The following is a 22,781-nucleotide window of genomic DNA, read 5'->3' on the forward strand; positions in this document are numbered from 1 at the left end:
GCGATGGACAGGAGCGAAGTATGACTGTGACTTTGATAGCCATGTACCCTTCACGCGCGAATCTAGGTTTAATTTTTCTTCGGGGGTGGAAAATGGTCGCTTAGACGGATGACCTAGGGTGATGAGTAGCTCTTCTCGACCGAGCGCACATATCCCCGTAGTATGCGGATCGGGATGCTCTAGAAATGAGGCTGCGGCATCCCCCAAAGTGACTAGATATGCCGAACGGTCGGTAATGAGAACATAGGCCATGACGCTGAGCTTGAGTAGGTTGAAGACTGCGACGATGATCAAGAAGTACAAGCTCACTTGAACTCTACTGGGTGGGCTCTTCCTCTTCTCCCCTGCGGCTTGCACTACATGAGCTGAAATGCTCATCCCCTGTATCGTGAGCTCTGGCTGAGATCGAAACCTTATCCATGATGCCGACTCCGACGTGAGATCCCGTAAGGTTCTTTGATTTCCAGTGACGTTGTAGTCCAGGTATGTTGATGTGATGTTGATCGCCTCTGGATTTATGGCAGCTTGTGTGGTATCAAAGGCTACCCGGTCTATCGCAAGATACAGATCGCCATGTACCGATATATACTCGTTGTCGTACACGGTTGTCCATTTTCCGCCGCCGAGATTCGAGTATGAGCCGTTGGTCGATTTTCCCACGTCAGTAGTGGAATTGATACGATTCCATTCGTCTGACGCGACGTCTACAGTAAATATTTGATATTCGCTTGACGTGACGACTTTGAAGATCGAGGCATTGTAACTGGAGTGCGTCAGTCCATGCATCATTTCTTGGGTGAGCGTTGCATACAATAAATGTAGAGGTACGGAGGATAGCGCTAACGTGTACCAAAGCGCAGCACGTTTCCGAGGGATCAGCCTGAGATTGCGAGGACTGAGAACGCCGATATCGAGCCACTGTCCACGAGCATGCGCGGCATCAACATCTTGCCTGGTTGGTGAACTCAGAACCTGCATAGTGTAGTTCGAGCCAGCGAGCAACATCGTGCTGAGTGCGTTGATCAGCACGTGCAATGCGGTATTCCATTGCGAGATGACAGCTTCATCACCAATCTTCAGGTTAGCTATCCCTCCGACATTGTCGCCAGTTTTACTGGTGGCTGCGACGACGATCATGGCAATATTGCAGCAGAGGACGAAGGAAGACATGCAGCATCCAAGCAAGACACCCATCCGCCACCCATGGAAGCGACTGCCCCGAATCCACCGTGTCAGCCTGGCATCGAGAGTGCCTGGAAGCTTCTTCAACCATCGTGGCAGTGAAAGGAGCGACCTAGGCTTCGGAGTTTCGCCATCAATGGTAATATTGCCGCCACTGTGAACAGTGATACCAGTGTTGAAAGCGCCGCTGATAGACCATCAGCATCGACAGTATAGTATTGCGAGCAGACTCGTACTTGAAGTATGACATGCCAACATGCTTTAAATCAACAGACTCGCTTTCCCTGGATTCGAGTGGCGGAGGTGACTCTGTACGGACGCGGTGCTGCAGCATGGAAGACGGCAGAGTGTCGCTGAAGCGCTCATCGTCTACAGCCAAAGGCGGCAGCAGAGGTACCTGCGAAGAATTTCGGGAGTCACTAGCCATTTGCACTTGGGCGGACTTTCAAATGATCTGACAATATCAAGTAGGCTGACAGGACTGAGGGCCTTGCGTGGGGCGGGCATGCGTATTATGGAATTGCTGCACCGCGACGAGGCTGACGCCTCAATAGTGGTGGCGGTCTCGGAAATGGCCCCCAGTGTGGTTGCCCGACCGTATTGAGATCATCTCATTGGTAGTGGTTTTGCAGCATGCATCTGAGCCAGGTGCGGCTGAGGCTATGCGGATAGACATCTGGAAAAACAACGGATCAGTGTGCCTTACTCCACGGGGCTAGGTGCATCGTCGCCAAGGTTCATCATTGTGAGTGCGAGACATTCACGGTGGTTCGAGGTTATCGGGCGGGGTGGAAGAAGCTGGAAGTTGCGAGTTGATCGTGACACGGGCACGTGAAACGAAGTTCCGCGGCTGTGACCTCATCAAGTCAGCACAGCCCTAACGCATCTCACCTAACCTTCATCCTTCCACCTCCACCAACGCGCATCTAAACCCCCGCTTTCGCATCGCACGCAGCCAACCTTTGCGACAAATCCATCACGATGGGTGCACCCAAATATCAGAATGTGCCTCAGCGCGACTCGCTCGACGAGGCGGCACCCGCGCCGTCCTATTCGCAGGCGCCACCCAGCTACCAGGCGGCCAACGACCCCCAAGAAGCCCTCCTCAGCGGCGTCCCCCGCGGCGAAAACGACAACCTGCCCGATGACTTCAAGTTTGGCGGTGTTGTGGCAGAGGCGACGCTGGATATCCGGATGGCCTTTATCCGCAAGGTCTACGCCATCTTGTAAGTGCCCATGGCTCAAGGCGAATGTCGCGCATACTGACTCTCTGCAGGACCGTCCAACTCCTCGCAACCGCCGCCGTCAGCGCCCTCTCGATGATGTCGGAATCGTACAAGAACTTCATCCAACAAACGCCCGCGCTCATGTGGGTGTCGCTCATCGGCTCCTTCGTCTTTCTCGGCCTTACCTTCTGGAAGCGCAAGTCGTACCCGACCAACCTCTTGTTCCTTGCCGGCTTCACCGCCATGGAAGCATACTCCATCTCCGTCATCGTCTCCTTCACCGACTCCAGGATTGTGCTGCAGGCGCTCTTCTTCACACTGGGCATATTCATTGCGCTGAGCCTGTTCGCTTGCCAGAGCAAGTACGACTTCACGCACTGGGCACCGTACCTTTTCGGCGCGCTATGGGTGGTGGTCCTGTTCGGCTTCATGTCCATGTTCTTCCCCCACAGCAGCTCGGTCGAGCTAGGATACGGCGTCGTGTGCGCGCTCATCTTCTCTGGCTACATTCTGGTGGACACACAGATGATCATGCGCCACTACCATGTCGAGGAGGAGATTGCGGCGTCCATCTCGCTCTACCTCGACATCATCAACCTGTTCCTCGCCATCCTGAGGATCCTCAACTCGCAGAACAACAACTAGGCGGGGGGAGTGTAGCAAGAGCTTAGATTCACTTGGGAGAAATTGTACGGCGTTATGGGTATCGATATCACTATGCTGGGACGTGTGGGCCAAGGAGCTGGGTGTGGATTATCGTACTCTATGTTACTTAGCTTTAGTTGTATAATACCACTTTCACACTTCTCCTCGTACCCCAAGCAATTACCAGAGAATCGGTGTTTGTATGCTGAAGACAATTTTTCCGTCTCATGATGGAATAGAGGCGACCATTCTATTGCATGCCGTATCCAATAGCTATGCATGCATATCAGGTCAGGCTATGGCGGGGTAGCACTATGGGGCTGCAGGGAGCGTGGGCGCGTTGATAGGTCGGGAGGGTGAAACGCCCGGACCCTTGATTTTCGGAGCACCAAGCTTCGTCGGCGGATGTCTTGGCAAACCGACCCTCGCAGGAACTCGACGATAACGGGTGCAGGGCCGTCTTAGGGGCAGACGAGGACGAGACTGAACTTCCACGCAGGCTTGCCACCTCCTTACGCTCGATGCAACACTGCCTGCCTTTGTTCGCGTTACACCCCTAGGCGCATGCTGCAGTCGGGTTAGGCGAGGCCCCATTTTTGAAGTGGGCAGATTCGTAGCGCGCTCCAGACACTTGTCTTGCTACAGCGAATACTGCTAGCTCCCGCGACACCTGTCCAGAAATACAGGGAGAGCAATTGGACACGCCTGTGCCATCCTTCACCCAGACTCGCAGCTGGCACGCAGGCAAAGGTGCAATTCGCGTGGCCCGCTCAGGAGATTGTTGATCCGCGCTTGCCCCATCCATCTCTAAACCCTGAATATCTTTGCTTGGGACCACCACACCGCTCCCTCGACTCTGCTCTGCCCGGGCGCATCGTGCTCTCCCCCGCCGAAACCTCGCCTACGCATCGACAGCCTACCGCGCCCATTCTTTCGCCCGTTTCGCTGCTCAATGGCTGTTGGTTGCTGAGACACGCACCCCAATCCGTTCGCTAAGACGTGACTGTTGAGCGACAACCAACGACCCCCATCGAGCCCACACGCCGCACTACACGCCGGCAACCGACACCGGAAACCGTCGCCGGGCTGCAAGCACTCTCTGGAATTCATTCCTCTGCCATTGGCTCCTCTATCGGACCGCCTCGAGACAGCGGGTATCGCGACAGCGTCGCTCCATCACTCTCTCGCTCCCCACATTGGGGCATATTGCAACCAGCCACCATGGCGACGACACACAACGCCAACGGCGCGCTGGGAAAGACACACACGGCGGACATGCAAGCGCAAAAGCCACCGACTGCGCCCAAGAGGCGGAAGATGCAGGCAAAGAAGGTCGAGGATGAGGGGCTCATGGCCTCGCTGTGCACCCTCATCTGCGACCACCAGATTGGTATGCTCTCGCAGACTCTCAACAAACTGAGCACCACCAAGACTGACTCCCACAGGCATCTCCGTCAATCTCCTCACCCTCCTCGTCCTCACCCACACATTCTTTCCCCGCGCCCGAAGCCGGACCAACAAGTTCTTCCACATGTCGTACTACAACCCCGACACCAACATGTACGGCTGTGGCACCGACGATCTGCCCTTTGTCCTACTGTGGACCGTCATCTTCACTGGTGTACGCGTCGCAGTCATGGAATACTTGCTCGACCCGCTGGCAAGGCTGGGCGGCATCAGGACAAAGAAGGGCCTGGACAGGTTCAAGGAGCAGGCCTGGTTGATTGTTTACTACACCGCGTCGTGGTCCTTGGGAATGGTACGTCACGCAACACAGAACATACGGAATGGCAGTGCTAACAAGGCTACAGTACATCATGTACCACTCCGAGTTCTGGCTAGACTTGCACGGCATCTGGGAAGGCTGGCCTTTCCGTGAGGCTGACGGCCTTTTCAAGTGGTACTACCTTGTCCAATGGGGTTTCTGGGTCCAGCAGCTTCTTGTCGTCAACATTGAGGAGAAGCGCAAGGACTACGCGCAGATGTTCACCCACCACATCTTCACCACCGCGCTGATGTGCTTGTCCTACGGCTACTTCCACATGCGCGTCGGTATCGTCATTCTGACCATCATGGACTTTGTCGACATCATCCTGCCGGTAAGCAGTCTTGACTCACCAGATGAGTATCTAGGAACTGACTATCACAGACTGCGAAACTCCTCAAGTATATGGGCTACTCGAATGCCTGCGACTACGCGTTCGGTCTCTTCGTCATCGCCTGGGTCGTTACGCGTCACATTCTCTACATGATGGTCTGCTGGTCTATCTACGCCTACGCCCCCGTCGACATGGCACCCGGCTGCTACCTCGCCGACTCCACCTCGAAGTACACCTCCTTCGTCCCCGCATCCAACACCTCACAATTCGAAGCATACGGCGGTAACAACCACTGGGGCAACCTACTCAAGGCGTACAACGACCGCAACGGACCCATTTGCTGGAACCCGCAAATCCGATACTACTTCCTCGCGCTCCTCCTCACCCTCCAAGTCTTCTGCTGCATCTGGTTCGCCACCATTGCAAAGATCGTCTACAAAGTGCTCATGGGCAACGCAGCCGAGGATCTGCGCTCAGATGACGAGGGCGAGGACGAGGAGGTCGAGCAGGAACAGACCAAGACCATCTTTAACATGGCAACCACCTGCGGCGAGAGCGGAATGAGCTCCATGACGCCCAAGGAAGAGGAAGTCGGCGTCGATGCCCTCACCTTTGCGCGTCTCAACGGCGCCAGCCAGCGCCGACAAGCAAAGAGGGAAAGCTCGCGCGCAAGTGGGATTAGTATTCCCGGCCATGGCGATCGCAAGGAGCTACTCGGTCGCATTGGTTGTGATAAGCCTTCGTAGGCTTTTTGTGGTCACGACCACAACGGTTGTTGATGATATTTTCCGTGCGTTACGAAAAGTCTCGCGGGCGTCTGTGGCGTCATAGACTACATATATAGTCCTGGGTTTTATTCGTTTCGGTTTCCATCTTTTGTGGAAACGGGTGTATAGGTTTCGAGGGAATATACCACCATTTGGCTTGGTGAGATGTGTGGTTCCGTCTTGCGGTTGATGATCATATGTATACCCCAGAAATCGAAGTTAGATTGTTTTCTTGAACATGTTGGATGGCAAGGCGTGAAGTCCGGATGATGCTTGATTACGCGGCGTGGTTAACACCAGGGCATGTGCAGTCTTCCCACTCTACACCTCGGCACATGGCTAGTGTGAGTGGGATGGTGGGGCTAATGTTTACACACCACGAACGTTGTTCCGACTACCCAGGTACCAACCAAAAGTCAAACCGAACACGTGTTGTGAAGGCTCCCCCTTGCATTAGCAGCTGTGCCGTTGACATATCGCACTTCAAATCCTTCGACTAAAACCGTTCACAGTACCAGCTGTTCACACCGAATAATCCGTCGACCTCTACATAACCTCGACGAAGTCCACTTTGGTAACAGCGGAATCCCATCATTAAATCGGCTACATACACATACACATTACTGCCGTATCACCGCTACATCACTCCCACACCACCATGCCACCCCCAGACATCCCCACCCTCCCCACCCCACCCTTCTACACCCACATCCCCAACATCAACAACCTGCGCCTCGCCACTTACTCCCTCACCACCGCATCCGGCGCCACCCTCCGCCCAGGCATCCTCTTCCGCAGCGCCGAAGTCGCCAAGTTAGACACCGCCGGCTGGACCGCCGTCCGCGACATCGGCGTAGCCCACGTCTTCGACCTGCGCAGCTTACCCGAAGTAGAAAAAGGCTGGGCTGGTATTGTTGGAGATGATGTAAATGGAAAGGGTAAGGGTAAGGGAGAGGGAGACTTTAGGCCGGGATGGATCCAGGCGATGGAGGAGGCGGGTGTGAAGAGGAGCTGGACACCGGTGTTTGAGGAGAGGGATTATAGTCCTGAGAGGTTGGTAAGTTCTGACTGTTACGAAGTGCATGTGAGATGTGAGACATATACTGACCTTCGTACCTCTACCTCTGCAGGCGGAGCGGTATGCGAATTACATGGATGAGGATGTCAAGGGGTTTGTGGAGGCTTATGCTAGTATTTTGACGGATGGAGGGGGGGCTTATGGGACTATTTTGCGGTATCTGGCCAGCCTGAGTAGTGATGGCGAGGGGAAAGAAGGACAGAAACTCGGTGCACTAATCCACTGCACAGCCGGCAAAGACCGAACGGGAATCTTCTTCGGTCTCCTCTTCGATTTCCTCGGTGTCCCGCGCGAGCAGATCGCCGAGGAGTACCAACTCACTGAACTGGGCCTCCGTCCTGCACGGGACGAGATTGTGGAGCGGTTGTTGACGAGTCCCGGCTTCAGGAAGTATATGCTTGCGCAATCAACCGGAAGACCTCTATCGAAGGAGGAGATGGCACAGATCATCCAAGGAAGGGATAGCGAGGGTTCTGATACGTCAGAATTTCCGCCGGAAGTCTTGGAAAAGGGCAGGCAGGCTGCGTTGCGCATGGTGGGGTCGAGGAAGGAGAGTATGCTGGCGAGTTTGGATATGTTGGATGTGCGGTTTGGCGGCGCGGAACGGTATATGAGGGAGTATTGTGGGCTTGGGGATAAGGAGTTGGAGGCGCTGAGGAGGAATTTGGTGGGTGGGAAGGGGGCGTGACTAGGTGGGGGAGTGGGAGGGGAGGGGGTTTCGAGGAGGAGGAGAGGAAGGTTGTAGCAGCGGTCTTGGTACTCTAAACGTCTCTCTCGCTCTCTTGGGCTCCGTCATGATAGAACTCGAGATAAGTAAATGACCTGTCGTAATGGACACGGCAGAGTTTCCGAGGCTGTTGCGGTACAGGATGTATTTCCTGCATATGCTCGGCGAGACCACCAAAACCCTTCTTCAACTTCTCTGTGCTCTTGAAACTGTCGCTCAATTAGACTATCGCCGTCCTATTAGATGAGCGGGCAAACATTCGGGCCCACCTGGGCGGACCTGGGCGGTGGTAGTGCACTAGTGTCCAGACACTAAAACGCTTGCAGACGGGTTAGTGTAGGCAACAATCCATCATAACAAGAACGCCATCGCGAGATACCGCCACTATTACACATTATCGACGAAGAAAAGCAAATCACGTTAATCCAGACTGCTCTCCGAATCTATCTACTCAGCATGCCCACTAGAAGAACCCGACCCACTATTGTACCCAAGGGCCCGTGGACCACGTCCTTGAATTGGGACCTATGCGCGACACCCCAGGGCGAGATACGCGTACCTTTCCGACACCATGTTCGTCCAGGAGAAAGAATGAAGTCTTCCTTGCTCGACGGTTTCAGACACTTTCCACGCCTGCCATTGGAGCTTCAGCACCACATCATATCGTTCTGCGACAACGCAACGCTCTTCCAGCTTATGCGTGCATCACCTGCTACGCGCGAAGAAGCCGCCAAAACTTTCTGGTCTGATCCTACCGTCGAGTATCGCATACGCGGCTCTTGGTTACTTTCTGGCGGATATACGGGCCTTACACATGCCGCTCTCGAGGCTCACAAGCACATGCAATACGTCCTCATCGAGCTTTCGGGTGCGAACAAGACTCTTTACGATGATTGGGTGGATCTCATAACGCATCATATCAAGTTCTCAGATGAGGATGAAGCGAGACTCTACGCAGAGTACCAGATAGCTGCATTCTGGCAGGTGCTGCGCGAGTGGTGTCCCCATGTCGTGAGCGTCGTGCTTCATACAAACTATATTCTCGAACCCGGCACAGAGACTCCCAGATTTCTCACGCAGCTGGCAGAAGCATGTCCGAATGGGATTCATGTACACGCGTCGAACTTTTGTGTTGATCATAATGGTCAGAAGCGTCCCAGGTCGAGGAAGCGTTTGCAGGCGATCAAGTCTACCGATAAGCCAGTAGCGTGGGAGCTGATCGAGCCCTTGGATACACTGCGTCTCGTAATTCCACCATTTCAGGAACGATCGGGACCCGCAGGTAAATGGTGGCGTTGGATGCACGACGAGACTGAGCCCTACGACTACATGTATCATGCGCGAAAACTTCTCCTCATCCAAGCAACGGAAGCATACTATCTGCACACTCTTAAATCTCCTTGTATATGTCCAGTGACTGGATGTGGTCTACAATTCGAGGAACCGGGCCAATGGACGTTGCACTACGTATCAACCAACGACGAACTACATGACAAAGTTACATTATCCCCGCCTCCATGCGCGACGCTTCAGAAAGCATTTGCAGAACATAACGCACGTTTGAATCGCATGCGAGAGATACAAAAAGAGAGATTGATCGAGATGCGCGCCGAGTGGGGTAAAGAGGGAAGTGAACAGCGCAAGCACATCACACAGCAGTTCCTCCAGCAATTACGCGATGATCCATTGTACGCCATTAGACAGGAACCAGAGAAGAGTCATTTTTGGCGTCGGTATCAGGTCATGATGAACTCGAAAGACCTTTGGCACTGGGGCTGACGACTTACAGCCTACGGCCTTCTGGTTCTACTGAACAAATGCGCGAGCATATAATCAGAGAGGAATACATATTTAATCTTCTCCTTTGTTTCTATTCCAAGTGCCATACAAAAGAGATTCGGAGCGCTGCGCACGGCATGAATGCGGAGAAGGACTGGAAGAGATGTACTGCTAAAGGTGGGATGTATAATCAAGTATACCAAGTAGCCTCCGGGATCTCATCCAACAACTCAAACCTCCCCAGCTCGCGATTCTTATACGCGACAGGATCATGCAGCGTATGCGTCCTAACATCTCTCCAAAACCGATCCAAGCCTACTTTCGCACTCGTCGCTTTCGCGCCTGTGACCTCAAACACACCGGAAGTGACCCGCAGGCTGGTATCTGTTGTAACGACCTTGACGCTCGCAACCCATTCCGCCAGCTCCCCTCGCTCACGCGCAGTCAGCTTCCCTCGGGTATCCAGATCGCCTGCATATTCATTGAGGACGGCATCGACTTCCTGGCCTGCGCGGTCTGCCAGGGCGGATGCGGCGCGGAGGTGGGCATGGAAGTTGCCGTAGCGTTCGAGGATGTAGAATTCGTCTGTGGCTTTCTCCTTGTTCTAGTTGTGCGTTAGCGATTGTTACTGGTTTAGTGGATGCGACTGTGCTTACATCGCCACCGAATGGCCATGCTCGAGTTCCCTTCAATGTGTACCTCGCTGCATACTGTTGTGCACCTAGCGCGATACCGAGGTAAAAGTTACTGAAGACAAGCTGGATGGTTGGCAGAAGCAGCGTCGCAAACGGTATCTGCAGCGCACGGGGATCTGGTTCTTTCTTCTCGATGTTCCAACCCAGTGCATCCGCCCAAGGTACGCGCACATCGGAGATCTTCACACTGCCCGACTCCGTCAAGCGCAAACCAATATTATTCCAATCATGTCCAAATTGGATACCGGGTTGATCCGTCTTGGCAAAGGCGAAGATGTGATTCCCGGTGCCTTCGTATACGCCCTCGAGAACCGTAAGATCAGACACAACACCGCCTGTGTTGAAGAACTTGAAGCCGTTGAAAACGAGGCCGTCGCCGTCGGACTTGATGGATAGGTCGCTGTCGCGGGGATTAACCGCGCCGCCGATGAAGTAGTTGTTCGAGATTATGAGCTTCTGGAAGCGATCGGCTTGTTCGGGTGAGCCAACGATGTTTGCTGTGGTTGACCAGAGGAGGTGGTAGCCGAGGAGCATGCCGATTGACCTAGGACAGTTAGTATACATATGCGTACGGGGAGGGGAAGACCTTACCCGTCTGCTTCGGCGACCTTCCGAATCGCCTTGTAGCCCACGCTCCAAGGCTGACCACCGCCACCATACTGCTTCGGACCAAGGAGCTTCAGTAATCCAGAGTGCTTCAGTAGTGCAACTTCCGCACGTGGAGACTTGTTCTCTTGATCTCGCACGACGGCATCAACGGCGAGAACATCGGCTACATCTTGAGCACGCTGGAGCCAGCCTGCTTCGTCTTCCGGAATAGAAGACCACTTCGTCTCATACTCAGCATAGACAGCCGGGTCTCTAAAGTCGACTTGCTGCGCATTTCCGGACTCGCTATTAGTACCATTCGTCATGGCCATCGTGTGGATGGATAAAATGATGACATCTCGACATCTCGATCATGATCTTATATCTAGACCCTGCAGAAGATGTCTCCGGATGATGAGAACTACGCCGAATATTGCGTGCTATTTGTTCATTCTAGAGCCATTCGCATTGGTGCACATGAGTACATGAGTAGGTTTACGATGGCGATGAGAACCACCGGGGAGACAGGGATATATCGCCGACATGGTGAGTGTTGAGTTCGTTGTTGGCAGGCGAGTAAAGCTAGCGATAGTGAGATACCGTGGGGCTATGCAGTGTCGGTACAACATGTGAATGTGAGTGTTGGAGAGTGAGACGCGTCGGCGGACCGCACCTGCATCATCCCATTTGTGCTAACCCAGAACGAGACTAGTCTGCAACCCGTGCGCACGTCCGAACGCGAACCGCGTTCGCCATCTAACCCCTCAATCGCATCATCCAACTCTGCACTTTCACGGCCCATCACAATGTCGAGCAGACTGCGCACCTCCGAGACACCTTCCGTCACTAGCATGCGAGCCTTCTGTTGCTCGTAGCTCATTCAGCCTTTCTCTTCGCGAAGATCCGGGAAGTGTCGCCGAGTGGTAGCTCAACGATGGAGTCTTTGAGCAGCAACGCGAACGTCAGATACCACCCGGTCAATCCAGCCAAGAAACAGAACGCACCACCGCCTTTCTTGAGAGCGACGGACGAGGTCGGGTGTCCATCTGCCGTGGCGAAATAAGAAGCCGAGACTAGTAAGAATCCTAGCTCGACACAAAAGAAGATGATGATGTAGACCAGGTTGGTCGGCAAGGACGCTACCAGAAAGACCAAGGCGAAGACAGTCCACACTGTCACACGATTAGTTGCGATTTCACCACTTGTCGGTCTTGAGCAACTCACTGATCATGAAGAACCCGAGAGCGTTGTTGTATTGCTTCACATCGCCTCCATATGCTGCCTCAACCCCGAAGGCAGGAGTCAAGATAGCACCAAAGCCGGCGTAGAACAGACCAAAAGCGCTGAAGACCGTATAAGCGAAACCGTTACCGACGGAGAGCTCCCACTGTGCAGTAACTACCAGCCCTAGTACTCAGTCAGCCAAAGCATACATATATCGTACGTTCCGGTAACTTGCCGAATGCCGCCGCAAAGAAGAAATTGGCGACGAAGACATTGTTTGTGGTCACTCCTCGCCATTCCATGAGACTGAGCGACAGCGTGGTCAGAGTCGTCGCGAAGACTCCGATTGGAAGCGCCGTCTTGATACGTTAGCAACGGTGTAAAATGCACTGGAATCATGACTAACTCCAGCACCCAAAGTCTTTGGAGCTGCGATTGGCACGGCTGGGGACTCATGAGTGAGTTGCTTCTCGACATCGGTCGTGCCAGCGCTGCTTTTACTGTTCAAGTCAGTCGTTGAGAATTTGCACATGATTGTCTGCGCGCAAGGAATCATTCACGCAAGCGACTGGCTTTGATCCACAGGCTTTTGTACTGAATCGTCATGAACTCCCATGCTGAGAAAGACCATCGCGACGCGGGACGACGGCGGTGTCGGTACGTTGCCATTGCGATCATGCGATAGCGAATTACGTGCTTCGGCGTTACTTTCACTGCTCAGTAGCGTTCACATGGTCGTGTCGGGAAAATATCATAGTGTTGTAGTCGATGCTCGCTACCCTGGGCGATCTTGGTGTGGGGTATGCGGTGCTTGAGTATCTTGCTGCAAGTTACGGCACATCACGTCTTCGGAGGGTTGGATTGCCACATCGACCAATGGACCGAAGCTTGTAAGCAGCCAATTGAGGATGCCGGACTCGTAAAGTTGTCGCAAGATTATGCACTACATCTTGTCATATGCGAAGCCGAGATGTTGAGCTGCGATATAGAAGTTGACCAGCTGGCTTAGGCAAGATCGGCGGCAAGTCGGCTGCAATAGAGCTGAACACCAACAAGTCTACGTACCGGGTTTAATCTACGGCAATCCCACAAATCCCGCTCTCGGGATGATTGCATATCACGCAATCCACGCTTATAATGCGTATATCTGATCTGCAATCGAACCCAAGTCCATGTTGCGGGGCAGCATAGTACGGGTACTCAACTCACATACCTCCGTGTCTTCTAACTTACGTTCTGTTGTATACCTCCAAACAAGCATGACGCCGCGCAAGAGACAAAAGACAGGTGAGGTTATGCGGAGACTACGGCTATCAAGAACGTGTGGGGCTGATAAGTTGTTCAGCAGCAGCAGAGAATGGCACGACGAATGGCGTCAATGGACACCTGAACAAGACAGCGGAAGATTACACGCCCGCAAAGCAACTGGACCTGAACCAAGATCCCGATCGCCTATTGTTCGCGTGAGCAGGCTCCCGAGGACAGCCATTTGCTGCATCTACTAACTTTGCGGCAATGTAGGTATTGGGTCCCGAACGTCTCAGGCGGTCTCGTTGTCTCAAAAATAGCCCAACGGACGAGTTGGGACCTAGCATCCAACGTACGATACGCGCGGACGGCCGAATCATACGGCTTCGAGTATGCGCTCACCCAAATTCGTTTCACCGCATCGTATGGAGCCGACAACCAGCACGAAAGCGTATCATTATCTCAGGCGCTGTTGCACAACACCGAGCGCATCAAGCTCATCGCTGCGATACTTCCCGGGCCATGGAACCCCACCGTCACAGCAAAGCAGATCGCAAGTATCGACAACTACACCAACGGGCGCATTGCGGTAAACATCGTCTCGGGCTGGAACAAGAGTGAATTCCAGAGTATCGGGCAATGGTGGCTCGAGCATGCCGAGCGCTATCGACGCTCCAACGAGTTCATTCGCGCACTCAAGGGCATCTGGACTGCTGGTGACGAGGGCTTCACTTTCGGTGGCGACTTCTATCAGTTCCGGAACTACAAGTTGTCACCCAAACCACTCCAGAAGCCGCACCCGGAGATCTTCCAAGGCGGCAATAGCGACGACGCCCGGAACAATGGCGCCGAAGTCAGCGATTGGTACTTCATGAACGGCAACGATCTGGATGGCTTCCGCGAGCAGATCGAGGATGTGAAAGAGCGTGCGCGAAAAGCTGGGCGTGAGGGCAAAGTCAAATTCGCGGTGAATGGCTTCGTCATCATCCGTGAGACGGAAGAAGAAGCTATCCGCGTGCTGAAAGAGATTCAAGGGAAAGCCGACACGGAGGCCGTTGAGGCGTTTCGAGAAGCAGTACAGCAGGCTGGTGCCAGTACAGGTAACAAGAAGGGGATGTGGGCGGATAGCAAGCTTGAAGATTTGGTGCAGTACAATGACGGCTTTAAGACCAAGTTGATCGGTACTAAAGAGCAGATTGCCGATCGGATATTGCTGTTGAAGAGTCTGGGCGTGGACTTGGTGCTGACTGCTCACTTGCACTACGAGGAGGACATAGAGCGCTTTGGCAAGGAAGTATTGCCGTTAGTAAGGAAGTTGGAAGCTGCAGGTAGAGGCAATGATGTCGACGACGAGATCAAGCGTACAGGCGACATTTATCGGAAGTCATAATTGTCATGCAGCGGTGTAAGCTATCTGCAATCTCTCTCCACCCGCCTCTCTCCCACTATGCATGCACTTATACAAGGTTGGGAAACGTCTGAGCCGCCGCAATACCCAAAGCCTTAGCACTCCCCTGCTTCACAACCCCAAACGTGTCTTCATTCGTCCAGAACTCAAAGTCCGCAGCACCTTTACCCGGCTTGTTGATCTGCCAAATCATCCACGGCACCTTGAGACCATTGAAGATGTCGATATGCTGACCCACCACGCTCGCCTTGTTGGAACCAGACGCACCGAACTCCTCGAACAGCACGAGCTTCTTGGCGGCTTGGGCGTGCTGCAGTGCAATGGGCGCTTTGTTGCGCCAATCGGATACGCCGCTGTAAGAGTGGATGTCGACGAGATCGAGAGTCGCGCAGCTCCAGTTCTCGGGGATGTCGGAGTTGGGGAATTCGTTTCCACCGCCTAAACATGAAAAGTCAGTATCCTTGTCTCTGAGCACAGAGCAGTGCGAATGGGGATGTAGACTACGTACCTGTCGAGATAAGAATGGCGCTGCTGCCCATGATGCTTCGCATCTTCTTGCTTCGATTGCACCACCATTCTGGCGCAGGCGCAATGTTGTTGCGCAGATGTCCCTGTCCCTCGTTCTGGATATTGAACGAGAAGATATAGTCTGACAGATCCTTCCATTGCGGTGAGCCCGAGAGCAACGCGTTCTTGTGTTGAAGAATGTGTGTGAGGCGGTTGTCGAAGTCGAAGATGGGCGATGCGTCCTGGTAGAAGAATGTCACGTCGTTCTGAGCGGCGGGCGTCCTCGCGCAGTCGATTGCAGGAAGTTTGTACTTCGACACGTATGTATCTGTGACACGCACGCGTTAGTATCACCGGCAACTCCAGTTCGATCTTGAAGGGAACATACCATTACCCCAGCAGCCCAGTTGATAGCGATCATGCATAGCGATGATGAGCTTGATACCTCGGTCATGCGCCTCGACCATCAGCTGATCAATGGCCTTCAGCTGGGTGTCGTCGTATGTGCCGACCTGCTGTGGCTCGATATCGGGCATGTTGACTGAGCCAGTGTCTTTGTTGTTTTGAGGCGTGGGAGAGATGAAGATACGCAGCGTCTTGAGTTTCGCATCTTTGACCGCGTCGAGTACAGCTAGACGATCAGTCCTGTTGATGGTGAGTATATGCACGAGAATTCCTGAGGTGCGCATACTTCTGGTAGGCATGAAGGAAGTACGAGTTGACCCCAGCCCAGCTCGAAGAGATCGCTCTCTCATCGAGTGGTTGCGCCGCCGAGAAAGGTGCGCTCAAGGCTAGCGGGAGAAAGAACTTGAGAAGCTGCATGTTGGTTGTATTCGATGCGAAGATGCTTTGATGGCCGTCCTTCTTTCGAGGAATCTGCTCTTTCTTATGCTTCTTCGTTTCGTGCCTTTAACCTAGCGTCTTGAAAATTCGATGTGTGACCTTCTGTCTTTGGACTTGGTCTGCAACCTTCTCTTTGCTACATGCTGTCTTCCACCTTGCATTGTTCGCGCACTCCGACTCTATCTTCTCCACTCTATGTCGAAACCCAATCTTGTAGTGAGAGGAAATCTAGAACTAATGCCCAAAAAGGTTGTGCGAGTGCGGAGCAGCCAGAACCGTGCCAGGTAGGGTTAGTACATCTGTACTTCGTACCAGCACGCTAGCCTTGTGAAGGACGGAACCCGATCGCCCGTGTCACATCTAGATTAGCGGATACACAAGGCTCGCTCGTGTTGTAAAACAATCCCTAGCAATCCTCGGAGTGACGTTCTTTAGTATAGAGCGGACCGGACTGCGGGTAGGCCCAGAGCTCGAATGTATGATCGACATTTGAGGGGAAATGAATGGCGTACTGACTTTCACGGCTGTCGGTTGTCGGAAGTACATGTAGTGCCGAGGTATCGGAGTCTCCGAGCCTTCCTCTCCCTGGACCGACCCGCGGGGGCATTGAACAACATCGCTCCCTGTTGAATGTACAGTTCTTGACTCAAATGTGACAGCTGCATAGCTTCCAGTCTGAGATATGCGTGCTGCAGCGCGGTCGCAATATGGTACAAGATTCTGCGTGCGCTACCAGCAATTTAACCAAGAGTCCAGTTGATGTCTTCCAACCCAACGTACACTGGTGCAACGATGATGAAGATTTTGTTTAGCTCATTTGGTTGTAGTCCCTCCGAGCATGTAGTGGCCCCGAGGATGGCTGGCCTAGCTGAGCAGCCGTGCATCAGCGACGGATCGCGATCATGCAGTGGTCCCACTGGCTTCACAGCCTCCCATGTCCCCCACAACAGGTCCGTATGGGCGTACCGATGTTTTGGCCATATGTACCAAGCGGTGTAAACATTGCGACGTTGTTGTTGGATCACCGGTATGCAGCCCAGACTACATGATGCCTGCAGGGTCCCAGGCAGACGTCGGAAGTTGCTCATCGCCTCGATGAAAACGTGTACGAATAGAACAGAACCCGCTAGAGTATCCCGATTGCTATGAGACCGGCCAACAGCTCGACACCGCCAGTTGTTGCGTCAAGCTCATGAGGGATAAACGTTCGAGACCACGGCGAGCACGAGGAAGCCGAATGGTATCGCAAGAGCGCATCGACGGACAGGATGATGGAGATATGACTCTAGTCTTGACCGGGAGGGATACTTTGACGAAAGGTCGACTCGTAGACGCCAGCATGCTGAACAGAGGCGAACGTTTGGGCAGCGCGTTGCGGGTGGATGTTGAGGGCGTCGTGAGGGTGGCGCGCAGATGGGCGGGCCGAGGCGCGTTGTCGCTTAATTCCGGGCAGGCTGCAAGCGTATCTCCGGGCGGCAGCATCGCCGCAAGCCTCCACGTCCTCAACAGCACCGTAGCTGTGCCCACCACCCGCCGCACCGCAGACGAATACACGCAGCCAGTTCATCGAGATGCCACAAGATTATCACGCGTCGCGAATACCTGTCTCAACATCCGCGCACACACGAGCACGCCCAAGCGCGACTGCCCATGTCAACACGGCAAACTGTGCGCGCACTCTTGCGACGACGAATTGACGACGCGATCAGAGAGCATCTCCCGCCCGAGATACAATACCCTTAGTCCAACCGCTTCGTTGCGCTCGTGCGCTTCCAGTATCACACCCATCCGCAGAGAGCTGCTAGTCTGATCTAGGCCGTCCAGCCAGCAAGTCGGTCGGTACATCGTCGTGAACACATACTTTACCAGCGCCGTCCTATAGGAAAGCCCGGCCCGACACATAAGCAGGCCATATCAATACGGAGCGTTACCTCGGACATGATGCTCTCGAAACGCGTCGGGCCATGATATGAAGGGCATTGCAGGTAATGCCAACCAGCTGTTGTCGCACGTCTTCGCCGCATTGCGCGAGACTGATACGTTCATGTACTCAACCAGTCAGATCGTCAAGTCGGAGACTCAAACATGTGATGGTATACTTCGCTGGCTCAGGTGAACGATATGTCGTTATGTCGATAGAAGAGCACGCGCATGTGCCTCAGGACGACTGTGATCTGCTTCCCACAATGCGAACATCACATGGATTATAGTCTGCATTGTTTGGATGATCCAGAAAAACATTATCATTATAGCTACGGGTCTGATCGACTGCGAGATCCCTCACTATGTAGTCCACTGATCGTCTAAGCAGTTCCCTCCTTGTCCAAGTCGGCAGTGGCAGTGCCGACCTGGCTGAGGGCAATAGGAATAGGTCCGTTCATCCTGACCATGAAGTCGCCCACCATGGAAGGTCTAAAGTTATGTCAGCACGTGTTCTCCCCACCCGATAATCGCTCGAATAACTCACCCGTTAAGAACGTGGGCCAATCTCAGATAGATGCCGCCGTCCACCTGCAAGACGCGGAATGTGTATGAAGAGTCGTCGCAGCTGTAGACGGTATCGACCCGGAAGTTAGGGTTGGCAGCGCAGTGGACGTTGTCAACGTGTTGAGAGTGAACGTAGAACGAGAAATACGTCTCGTCGCGACCGCCATACGAGGCGTTGTTAACGGTAACGGTCTCGAATTGGTCCTCCTGGACGGCGGTGGGTGCGGCGGCGGCAAGGCCGGCGAAAAGGGCAACGATGGCGAACTTCATGGTTGATTCGTGGGTTGGTAGCGAAAGTGGGTGAGATGAGTTAAACTTGTTGTGAAGAGATGGATGGATGCTGTGTAATGAGTACTTGACGGAAGCCCTTCAACGTTTATATACGCAGGTCAGTCTACGTCCGCCGTTGTCTAGTGCAATGACAAGCTTTCGTCTATTTCGGGGGGCGTCAATGCGGCTGATGCTTGTGCTTTCGAAATATCTATACGGGGTTACATTGGAGATTGGCGACAAGGAAGTGCACCGCTGAACGGACATCAGACTGGAGGCAATTTATTAGTAGCGGCGCTATACTTCGCTTTCGTGTAGTCCTTCCTTGCAGACTTGTGGGGAAGGAGCCTTCAAGCTAACCGGCGCGAGTAGACTTGTTTACCGCCTCGTTTCTCGAAGCCTTGCAGTCATGCCACACCGCAAACGTCCATCACCCACCGCGATTCCGATGATCATCTCGTAAATATATCGGGCGAGCCACATTATCTCGTATCGTGGAGCAGCGGTCCGAAGGGAGACAACGTCGACTCTTCGCTGCACCTGCGCAGAGTCTTTCCATCAACCCCAGAGTCTAGTGTCGAGGCGTACTCAACATAGGTTCAGCGAGATATTCCTTGTGGAGATAATCATTTTCCCGCTTGACAAGCCTTCGACCTCATCTTCTAGAAGGTTTCGCACGTGTTGTGCGAAGTTCACGTGAGTACCCGCCGGCTTTTCATCCGTAGTACGGGTTCTTTACCCGTAGTACACAGCTCACGGTCGTTGAATAGCATGCAATGTCCGCGCTGACCCGACAATGCTAAACTTAGCATGTTAATACGGGGAATTCATGCGCATCTTCAAGGACCATGCGAAATATCGGCGCGACTGCCCGTTCTGTAGTGGAATAATGCGACGAAGCCGAACGCGAAGATGTTTGTGTCCAGCACACTGCAGGTTTACGTCAGTGGCCTGGCAACGTTATCAACTTCCAGATGGGAAATAGCTGCTGCGCCGTGAAGTATTGCCTTCTGACATCTCGTCCTTTGTGTCTTCGTCACTCCAGCAATGCGGTCTGGATGTGAGTTCACTCGGCCGACGTTGTAACCACAACCCTGGTCACCAAAGCGCCGAATACCATCACACCGGTCAAGCTGCACGTTCGCACGGAAGCTATGGAAATGAAGCGTTCGCCTTTCTGCATGCTCTTCGAGTGCTTCTTGCCGCGGTCCTTTCCATCGCACGATGCTGTCCCACATCCTCGAAGCAGTCATTCTCTTAGTGCAGCGAATGAAGACTATCCAGATGTCCTCGGGACTCGTCACGGAAGCCTTCATGGAAACACACCAATACGCAGGGTATTGATGCTTCGCGCCGTAAAACACCAACACAACTCTCGTCTTACACCAATCGCGAAACACACCGCGAGGGAATCCGAGTAGGTATGGTTTCGGCTTTGTACGGTGCGAAATCCGACTCTTTGAACTTCCCACGGTAGCACCGCGCAGTCTTTTGGTACAGCTTTCCCGGGGAGCTGCGAAGTCCCCTTGACAGCTGTAGCATAGTCCATCCCCGTGAGCTCTTGAGGCCTCGAAACAAAGTTCCACATGAGCTCATTTGTTGACCACGTTGGCGACTTGCTGGACGTCAGTCGTGAGCACCTCCGCGGGCGCATCCCAGAAAGAGCCTAAAATCGCTGATTTGACCGATGTACACTATGAACTCTATTCTGTTATGAACTCGTTGTAGAGTTGCCAATAGTGATGCGATACAGAAGGTGACATCGCTGGAACTTGACCTGTTGCGTGAGGATCGGAGCTGTGTGACGTTTGGTGCAGAAGATAGCTGGTGTCGCTTGGCTGCCTCGGCGATACAGTACCGCCAAGCTTCCTCGGGGTGTGGGGGCACACCCACCGCGACATCACCAACACGATCCTTACAGCGTCCCCTCCGTCTCCAGAATTACGTGGGATCTTCCTTCTCGCATCGCGCCTTGATGCCTCCGCCATCAAACAACTGGCGCAGGCGAGCCAGCTGAACATGATGCACCATCCACGCGCGCAACCGTCCACCGCTGCGCATCCTCCAACCAACTCCTCGTAGCACCGTGAATGAGGGCGACATCGTCTCTCACAATCCTTAATCCTCCTACTGCAACAAGATCGGCGCGACACTTGTATGCCCATCGCTGTCGCTGTGCCGTATAACGTAAGCGTCCCCACCCGAGCGCTGCCCCAGGGCCCGACTGACGTATCGCAGTAGCAGATGTTTACTCATCAACGCATTCCCCATCCTGACGCCGGTCCCCGCATCTCTAATCCCATCCTATGAAACGACCGCACACGATGTCGGCAGACGCGCACTATACCATCACGAAGACTCGCTTGAAACCCATCCCAGCACGGCGCCACTCCGCCTCTCGAGCGGTAATGTATGCCTGGGACGGCCCGCTGGTGCTAGCATCCCATCGAGAGATGCACATAATCTAGGACAAATGTGTTTAGAATGTGCGCCGTATCAAGTACCACAAAGGTGAACAATGGCTGCGCAAGCTGTTGCGGGACATGGATACGACGACACGCGCATTCGCATTGTAGAGCGCGTCGTTACTTCCTCAACCTAATGTTTCTTTATCACCATTGGGCTTCTCGCCCTGCACGCGTTCGGCGTCGATATCGGTGGAGGGCTGCGACCGTTGCCCGCTTCGTCGCAGACATCATGCCGCAGTGACATATACTTCTCCTACCACCCTCAAGCGTCGTCCGTTCGAAGAAAGCACTAGATCGCTACTCCCAAATCTGATAGTCGTACCTTGCACACAGATTCCATGCACGAGCGCGCGCGACACAAAGCATTTGCCAAGCGCAGCAGTCCTTGGTCAAATCTACATGGAATGAGTTGTCCACCGCGAATCGTGGCCGCCTGGCTATGTACAGGAGTCGCTTGAGCTTGAAACCGGCTCGAGTTTGTCGTTCGTACGGTCGCGGAGGGCGCTGCGCCCTTTGCTTATGAATCTGATCCACAAGCGAGGTGGCGCCTTACTCTTTCCGCACATCCTGCCCTGGTGAGACTACGCCGCGCGGTGTCGATGAATATGTTGTAACTTCGCATCTACTTAAGCAAGCGTAGGTCGCTGTCGCGTTCGAAAGGAAAACCCGTCACCACCTGTCTTGAGACTCTTCACGTACGACTTCAAGACCCTGGACGACAAGCACGCGACACGATCTACACACGATGACTACCGCGGATCACGCTGGTGTAAGGATGGTGCAAACCGATGGCACCCATTCCCTTGCGCTATACACCTACGGCCCGGAACCGGCCGATCCTCATGATGCGGCGGTACTGTTTGTCTCTGGTGTCGCAAGCAGCAGGCTCAACTGGTCAGCCGTCGTGCGACAGCTCTCTGCATCCATGCGCTGCTTCACCTACGATCGCGCCGGTTATGGGTTATCCGACAGCGCTCCGTACCCGCCCACAGCCGAGAATATTGCGACAGATATCCAATACCTTGTCGAGAACGTTCCCTTCGAGAATCCTCTCATCCTCGTCGGTCATTCTTGGGCCGGCGTACTGATCAACGAATTCATTGCGCTAACAGGGAATGGCCATCACATTGCCGGGCTGGTACTTGTCGACGCTAACCACGAGACACTGCCACAAGTCTTGAACGTCAACGACCCGGATCTCCAAGCCATGTCCGAGGGCATCAACCCATATATTGCCAAAGGCATTGCCGCAGACCACAAACTGACGCAGCAGGAATGGGACGCACTTATGGCTGATGAAGCGACCGAGAAGTACGCGGCGATTGCGCGCATGGAAGAAGACGAGTACGCAGCAAGCTTCGCGACGCTGCGCGACAAGGATTTGAGTGCCCATCAGCCGCTTCTCAGACAGAAGCCTAACCAATATAAGGCGACGGATTATGCACAATCCGCGCCCGATTTGGTATCGCGTTAGGGTTCGCTAACTAAGAAAGGAAATCTAGAGGGCATAATCCGTGCGCATAATCCGCGGGCTTTAACA

At 53.8% G+C, this 22,781-nt stretch overlaps 9 protein-coding genes across 9 annotated transcripts; 5 read left to right on the forward strand and 4 right to left on the reverse strand.

Moving 5' to 3' along the window:
• Positions 1–2,163: 2,163 nt before the first annotated feature.
• Positions 2,164–3,053, forward strand: J4E90_011018 (uncharacterized protein; the record flags this gene model as incomplete). The annotated part of the gene is made up of 2 exons (XM_051440530.1): positions 2,164–2,408; positions 2,459–3,053. The coding sequence occupies 2 exons, from the start codon at positions 2,164–2,166 to the stop codon at positions 3,051–3,053; spliced, it is 840 nt and encodes a 279-aa protein (XP_051285610.1).
• A 1,221-nt stretch (positions 3,054–4,274) lies between these two features.
• On the forward strand, positions 4,275–5,898 carry J4E90_011019 (uncharacterized protein; the record flags this gene model as incomplete). The annotated part of the gene is made up of 4 exons (XM_051440531.1): positions 4,275–4,443; positions 4,499–4,812; positions 4,865–5,152; positions 5,203–5,898. 4 exons carry the CDS (start codon positions 4,275–4,277, stop codon positions 5,896–5,898), a joined length of 1,467 nt encoding a protein of 488 aa, XP_051285611.1.
• A 679-nt stretch (positions 5,899–6,577) lies between these two features.
• J4E90_011020 (uncharacterized protein) lies at positions 6,578–7,685 on the forward strand (the record flags this gene model as incomplete). The annotated part of the gene is made up of 2 exons (XM_051440532.1): positions 6,578–6,976; positions 7,050–7,685. The coding sequence occupies 2 exons, from the start codon at positions 6,578–6,580 to the stop codon at positions 7,683–7,685; spliced, it is 1,035 nt and encodes a 344-aa protein (XP_051285612.1).
• A 2,008-nt stretch (positions 7,686–9,693) lies between these two features.
• J4E90_011021 (uncharacterized protein) lies at positions 9,694–11,112 on the reverse strand (the record flags this gene model as incomplete). The annotated part of the gene is made up of 3 exons (XM_051440533.1): positions 9,694–10,107; positions 10,160–10,742; positions 10,790–11,112. The coding sequence occupies 3 exons, from the start codon at positions 11,110–11,112 to the stop codon at positions 9,694–9,696; spliced, it is 1,320 nt and encodes a 439-aa protein (XP_051285613.1).
• Positions 11,113–11,662: 550 nt separating this feature from the next.
• On the reverse strand, positions 11,663–12,688 carry J4E90_011022 (uncharacterized protein; the record flags this gene model as incomplete). The annotated part of the gene is made up of 5 exons (XM_051440534.1): positions 11,663–11,958; positions 12,011–12,184; positions 12,231–12,369; positions 12,417–12,510; positions 12,594–12,688. 5 exons carry the CDS (start codon positions 12,686–12,688, stop codon positions 11,663–11,665), a joined length of 798 nt encoding a protein of 265 aa, XP_051285614.1.
• Positions 12,689–13,269: 581 nt separating this feature from the next.
• Positions 13,270–14,648, forward strand: J4E90_011023 (uncharacterized protein; the record flags this gene model as incomplete). The annotated part of the gene is made up of 3 exons (XM_051440535.1): positions 13,270–13,297; positions 13,365–13,473; positions 13,532–14,648. The coding sequence occupies 3 exons, from the start codon at positions 13,270–13,272 to the stop codon at positions 14,646–14,648; spliced, it is 1,254 nt and encodes a 417-aa protein (XP_051285615.1).
• Positions 14,649–14,715: 67 nt separating this feature from the next.
• Positions 14,716–15,995, reverse strand: J4E90_011024 (uncharacterized protein; the record flags this gene model as incomplete). Its single annotated transcript, XM_051440536.1, has 4 exons — positions 14,716–15,104; positions 15,175–15,501; positions 15,562–15,818; positions 15,865–15,995. 4 exons carry the CDS (start codon positions 15,993–15,995, stop codon positions 14,716–14,718), a joined length of 1,104 nt encoding a protein of 367 aa, XP_051285616.1.
• A 2,324-nt stretch (positions 15,996–18,319) lies between these two features.
• On the reverse strand, positions 18,320–18,773 carry J4E90_011025 (uncharacterized protein; the record flags this gene model as incomplete). Its single annotated transcript, XM_051440537.1, has 2 exons — positions 18,320–18,428; positions 18,484–18,773. 2 exons carry the CDS (start codon positions 18,771–18,773, stop codon positions 18,320–18,322), a joined length of 399 nt encoding a protein of 132 aa, XP_051285617.1.
• Positions 18,774–21,986: 3,213 nt separating this feature from the next.
• On the forward strand, positions 21,987–22,715 carry J4E90_011026 (uncharacterized protein; the record flags this gene model as incomplete). The annotated part of the gene is made up of 1 exon (XM_051440538.1): positions 21,987–22,715. The coding sequence occupies one exon, from the start codon at positions 21,987–21,989 to the stop codon at positions 22,713–22,715; it is 729 nt and encodes a 242-aa protein (XP_051285618.1).
• Positions 22,716–22,781: the final 66 nt, after the last annotated feature.

The sequence above is a fragment of the Alternaria incomplexa genome (assembly GCF_024043165.1).
Source record: "Alternaria incomplexa strain BMP 0042 chromosome Unknown scaffold_34, whole genome shotgun sequence".
NCBI classification, from domain to species: domain Eukaryota; kingdom Fungi; phylum Ascomycota; class Dothideomycetes; order Pleosporales; family Pleosporaceae; genus Alternaria; species Alternaria incomplexa.